At 36.4% G+C, this 5,510-nt stretch overlaps 1 protein-coding gene across 1 annotated transcript; it reads left to right on the top strand.

Annotated features, from left to right (window-relative positions):
• Positions 1 to 409: 409 nt before the first annotated feature.
• Positions 410 to 5,297, top strand: LOC148194235 (putative LRR receptor-like serine/threonine-protein kinase At1g67720). The gene is made up of 15 exons (XM_088097551.1): positions 410 to 658; positions 981 to 1,509; positions 1,602 to 2,107; positions 2,179 to 2,311; positions 2,436 to 2,507; positions 2,584 to 2,652; positions 2,735 to 2,806; positions 3,005 to 3,073; positions 3,169 to 3,323; positions 3,410 to 3,648; positions 3,813 to 3,939; positions 4,011 to 4,079; positions 4,164 to 4,350; positions 4,436 to 4,571; positions 4,774 to 5,297. The coding sequence occupies exons 1-15, from the start codon at positions 568 to 570 to the stop codon at positions 5,083 to 5,085; spliced, it is 2,766 nt and encodes a 921-aa protein (XP_087953677.1). The 5' UTR covers positions 410 to 567; the 3' UTR covers positions 5,086 to 5,297.
• The last annotated feature ends 213 nt before the right edge of the window (positions 5,298 to 5,510 follow it).

Genomic DNA, 5,510 nt, shown 5'->3' with positions numbered 1-5,510 from the left:
AAAAACTAAGATATGTTATATGATTTGAAGATATTATGTAATATTTTTTCTAAATGATATTATTATTTAATTTTATTCCACAAAGTGTATATTTGGTTATAAAAATTATAAAGAAAAGAGGTGCAGTAGAAACTTTATGTGGGCCCTCTCAGGACCCTCTGTCGTCTAGTTGCACAGGTCACAGGTCACTCAGGTCCCACTTTCCGTAGCTACTGAAACTTGTGTCATAGTATGCTATCTCCTCGCACATGCAGAATCTGAACTTCTTACTTTACTGCTCTAATATTTTTCCGTATTCATTATTTCTATTATTCACTATTGAATTTAATGTTAACAGAATATATCTGATATTGGTTTCATATTGTTTATATCTTTTTAAAAGAATAACAAAGTATCGTGGCAGGTATATTTGTTGTTTCAGGATCTTGCTTTGTTTATTTTTCAGTGTGACAAAGAAACTCAAACTTCTGTTTTGGTACCGTTGAGGTCGCTTTCTCAGTTGAATTTCCTTCATACATTTATTGTTTATAGTGTGGTGCTCTCTTTAGAAACCTTCTTGGAGAAGAAATGGAGAATAGGGTACCCTTCTTCATCTTCCTGTCCTCTTTCTCATTCACGCTGCTACTTCTCTTGCACCTTTCTTCTGCTCAGATTCCAGGTACCCTCTTCTCTGCTTTTGCTTATTTCAAACTTTCTTCTCTACCCTTCTATTGGTTTCCACAAAGATTGAGTATTTTTCTTCTCTAGCACCGGTTTCTGCAATAAAATGAAGAGTGTGTTTTTGTTTTGATGTTCGCCATTGTGCTCTGTAGTCTCTGTTCTCTGGCACTGATTCTTGGTTCTTTTATCACTGTTTCTTCTTTTATCTCAATTCTCGATAGACTATTATTGTCTGATATTTACTTGATTTGATTTCCTCAGTAAAATCTGGATACTAGATTATGCTGTTATTTGGTGACAAAATATGTCATGTTTCGCAGGTTTTGTGAGTCTGGACTGTGGTGGTAAAGAAAATTTCACTGACGAAATTGGTCTTCCATGGACTCCTGATGAACTTAGGTATGGAGACATAAGCACTATATCAGTTGCAAATGAGACACGGAAGCAATACACAACAGTACGACATTTTCCTGCTGATTCTAGAAAATACTGCTACTCACTTGATGTTGTTAGTAGGACAAGGTACTTACTGAGGGCGTCGTTCTTGTATGGGAACTTTGATGCAAACAATGTTTATCCAAAATTTGACATTTTTGTTGGTGCTACTCATTGGTCGACTATAGTTATATCTGATGCTAACACCATAGAAATGAGAGAGCTCATATTTCTGGCTTTAAGTCCTACAGTTAGTGTATGTTTATCAAATGCAACAACTGGAAAGCCATTCATATCTACTCTTGAACTCCGGCAATTCAATGGTTCAGTTTATTATACATACACCGAGGAACACTTTTACCTCAGTGTATCCGCCAGGATAAATTTTGGTGCAGATAGTGATGCTCCAATCAGGTATTAGGTTTAATCTTTTCTGTTTCATAGGTTGCTCTAGTTAATCTTCTGAAGACTCATTTCATTCATTGTGTGTATTTCTGCCATATCAGGTATCCTGATGACCCATTTGATAGAATTTGGGAGTCAGATTCTATCAAGAGAGCAAACTATCTTGTCGATGTTGCTGCAGGAACTAGGAAAATTTCCACCAACAAATCAATTGAAGTTAGCAGTGATGAAATGCCTCCAATGAAAGTAATGCAGAGTGGTGTAGTGGGCACAAATGGATCTCTAACTTACAGGTTGAACTTGGATGGTTTTCCTGGTTTTGCGTGGGCAGTCACCTATTTCGCAGAGATTGAAGATTTGGCTGAAAATGAATCCAGGAAATTCAGACTAGTACTTCCTGGTCATCCGGATATTAGTAAGCCTGTAGTAAATATTGAAGAAAATGCTCCAGGAAAATATCGCCTCTATGAACCAGGATATACCAATTTATCCTTACCCTTTGTTTTGTCATTTAAATTTGCCAAAACATCTGATTCTGCCAGGGGCCCTCTTCTAAATGCCATGGAGATTAATGAGTATTTGGAGAAAAATGACGGCTCTCCTGATGGTAAGTTAAATCCTCTTTGAAGCATCCTATTATATTTTCTGTGCCTGGATTTCATGGTTTCCACTTTGCAGGAGAAGTTATATCTAGTGTACTTTCACACTACTCCTCAGAAGAATGGGCACAAGAAGGCGGTGATCCTTGTCTACCTGTTCCATGGTCATGGGTCCGCTGTAGCTCAGATCAACAGCCAAAAGTAGTTTCAATGTAATACTCTACATGTTTTAAGGTTTATATAACAAACAAACGAAAAAGAAAAGAGAAAGAGAAGGAAAGAAAAACCAGCTAGCTTTTTGTAATAACAGTTGCTTTGTATTGGTGGTGATGGCAGTTTGTTGTCCAATAAAAACTTGACGGGCAATATTCCTTTGGAGATAACCAAACTCACTGGTCTGGTTGAACTGTAAGTTCTGTTTTGCTTTCGTATTTTGCTTCAAATCTTTCAAACTTGAGGCACAATGATTTGATTCATGGTGCAGATGGCTCGATGATAACATGTTGACTGGCCCAATACCAGATTTCACAGGATGCATGGACTTAAAGATCATGTAATGGCACATAAGTTCTTCGTATATTATTTTTTTCTTTTCTTTGTAGTTTTAACTGAACCAGAACATCTTCCTCTTGCAGTCATCTTGAGAACAACCAGTTGACAGGTGCGCTCCCAACATCTTTGGTGAACCTTCCAAACTTGAGGGAATTGTAAGCTATCTTGAACTTGGTATCGTTATTCGATCAAATTTGAACTTAGATATACTTTTTTGTAAATCCAAATATGACTTACAAGCTTAGCAACAGTCACTGCAGTAATAAGTACTTTTTTGTTGATGTCCTTTGTCCTATTTTGATAATACATGGTTTATTTTGACACAATTTTTGTAACACTTGAAATGGTTGTAGGTATGTCCAAAATAATATGTTATCCGGAACTGTACCATCGGATCTTCTGAAGAAAGTTTCTTTTCTAAAGTGAGTACGTTGTTTACTTCAACTTAAATGCTATGCAGCATTACACTTCACCATTTTCACATAAGGACCTATACTTTTACTTTGCTCCCTAACAGCTACTCTGGAAACGATAATCTTCGTAAAGATAGCAGAAAAAAGACACCCTTGTATGTGATTATTGGTGCATCAGTTGGAGCTGCTGTTCTGCTTTTGGCCACTATTATATCATGCTTGTTTAAGCATAAAGGAAAAAACAGATATTACGAACAAAGTAGGACTCTGAATCAAAATTATATACCATTTCTTTCTGAGATTTTTGAGACGGCAGAATGTGATATTTGTTTACACTGTTTACAGACAGCCTTGTTTCCCACCCTTCTCAAAGTATGGAGCCTACTAAAAGCATTGGTCCTGCAGAAGCTGCACATTGCTACAGCTTTTCTGAAATCGAAAAATCTACAAATAATTTTGAGAAAAAAATTGGTTCCGGTGGTTTTGGAGTTGTTTACTATGGAAAACTGAAAGATGGAAAAGAGATAGCAGTTAAAGTTCTAACCAGTAATTCCTACCAGGGCAAACGAGAGTTCTCCAACGAGGTAACCTGCACTTCATAAACCACTTCGGCAATCAAACATTGCAGACATCTCAGTTTAATTGACTTAGTTAAATTTTCATGTCTTGATCTGTAGTATATTTCTTACTAAGCTGTGTTGGCATTGAATAGATATTCATATTATAGTTATGTTTTTGTTTGATCCAGGTGATTCTTCTGTCAAGAATACATCATAGAAACTTGGTACAGCTTCTCGGCTATTGTCGAGAAGAAGGAAATAGCATGCTCATTTATGAGTTCATGCATAATGGAACTCTCAAGGAACATCTTTACGGTAAGTAAGCCCGCATGATTTTAATGAAGAATCTGAAATCAATGTACTAAACCATTCATAAATTTCTATAGCCCCATTAACACACGGACGGAGTATCGATTGGAAGAAGCGCCTAGAGATTGCAGAAGACGCTGCAAAAGGTTTATAGTACATCACTTATGTATATAGTTTAAGATGATTGAATTGTACATTGTTATTAAGCGTGTCATCTTATGCATGTTCAGGGATTGAGTATCTCCACACAGGCTGTGTTCCTGCAGTCATCCACAGAGACTTGAAAAGCAGCAACATTCTTCTTGACCGACAAATGAAAGCCAAGGTTTCAGATTTTGGTCTTTCAAAACTTGCTGTGGATGGGGCATCCCATGTTTCTAGCATAGTACGAGGAACAGTAGGATATTTGGATCCTGAGTAAGGCCTTCACTGTTTTCCATGAATTTACTGTTTATTATTTGTTGGGTGCCACGACAAAGTTTATCATTGTAACTTTCAACAGGTACTACATTTCTCAGCAGCTTACTGACAAGAGTGATATTTATAGTTTTGGGGTAATTCTTCTTGAACTCATATCTGGTCAAGAAGCAATATCCAATGACAACTTTGGTGCTAATTGCAGAAACATAGTCCAATGGGTGAGTTTTAATTTCTAAGAAAAAGCATACTTTGATGTTATAAATAACAATAATTTGATGTTAATAGATTTGAAGAACTTGCATGTCATTGAATTACATTTATTACACCGATACTTTAAACTGGATAACATATACTTATATTTGTCTTTGATATGTATAAATATATATATGATATCAGTATCTAAACTATGTTGTTTGATAGGCAAAACTACACGTTGAGAGTGGAGACATACAAGGTATCATTGATCCCGTGCTGCAGAACAAATATGACCTGCAATCAATGTGGAAAATAGCAGAGATAGCATTGATGTGTGTTCAACCACATGGACACATGCGGCCATCAATTTCAGAAGTTCTGAAGGAGATACAAGATGCCATTGCTATTGAAAGAGGCTCCGAAGGAAATTCGGATGAGCCAAGAAATTCGGTTCATTCTTCGGTCAACATGGATTTGGTTGCTCCTCAGAGCTTCCTCTCAATTGATGATTCCATTGCACAACCTACCGCACGATAGAGTAAACACATGCACATTTTTTTACTTCCTTTTAAATATTGGCAAAGCCATCAAGATCCAATTTCTCCTAGTTCTAGCTTTCAAATTTTGCCTTTTGCTTAGTTGAATGTGCCAAATGTACACTTTTTGGAACGGAACATAGTGATTGTGTGATTTTTTTTTACGACAAAGTTTAAACTTTAGCCACTATTTATACAAATCTTTACAAATCTCATATCGTCCATTAACATAGTGTAAAATTTTAATATACAAATAGAAGAGACTTTTTTTATATGGTATGATTGATGGACAAATTTATGATCACCAAAATATGATGTCACAAACTTGTTGAACAATCGGCAAGTGTGACCGAATCGTTTCAAGTAATAAACTCGGCAAGACCAAGTATCGTTCTCCCAAAGGACTCACGGCCTAGTTTAATTATG

The sequence above is a fragment of the Vigna umbellata genome, chromosome 8 (genome assembly GCF_029865625.1).
Source record: "Vigna umbellata cultivar VRB3 chromosome 8, Vumbellata_1.0, whole genome shotgun sequence".
Lineage (NCBI taxonomy): Eukaryota > Viridiplantae > Streptophyta > Magnoliopsida > Fabales > Fabaceae > Vigna > Vigna umbellata.
The sequence above is the reverse complement of the archived record's forward strand: the minus strand, read 5'-3'. Positions and strand labels throughout refer to the sequence as shown.

What these genes read in the sequence shown, in the direction of transcription:
- LOC148194235 (XM_088097551.1), top strand. Translation starts at nt 568, where the DNA reads ATGGAGAATAGGGTACCCTTCTTCATCTTCCTGTCCTCTTTCTCATTC. An exon ending in AAGAAAGTTTCTTTTCTAAA is followed by an intron (nt 3,074 to 3,168) that starts GTGAGTACGTTG and finishes GCTCCCTAACAG; the next exon opens with CTACTCTGGAAACGATAATC. An exon ending in TGCAGAAGACGCTGCAAAAG is followed by an intron (nt 4,080 to 4,163) that starts GTTTATAGTACA and finishes ATGCATGTTCAG; the next exon opens with GGATTGAGTATCTCCACACA.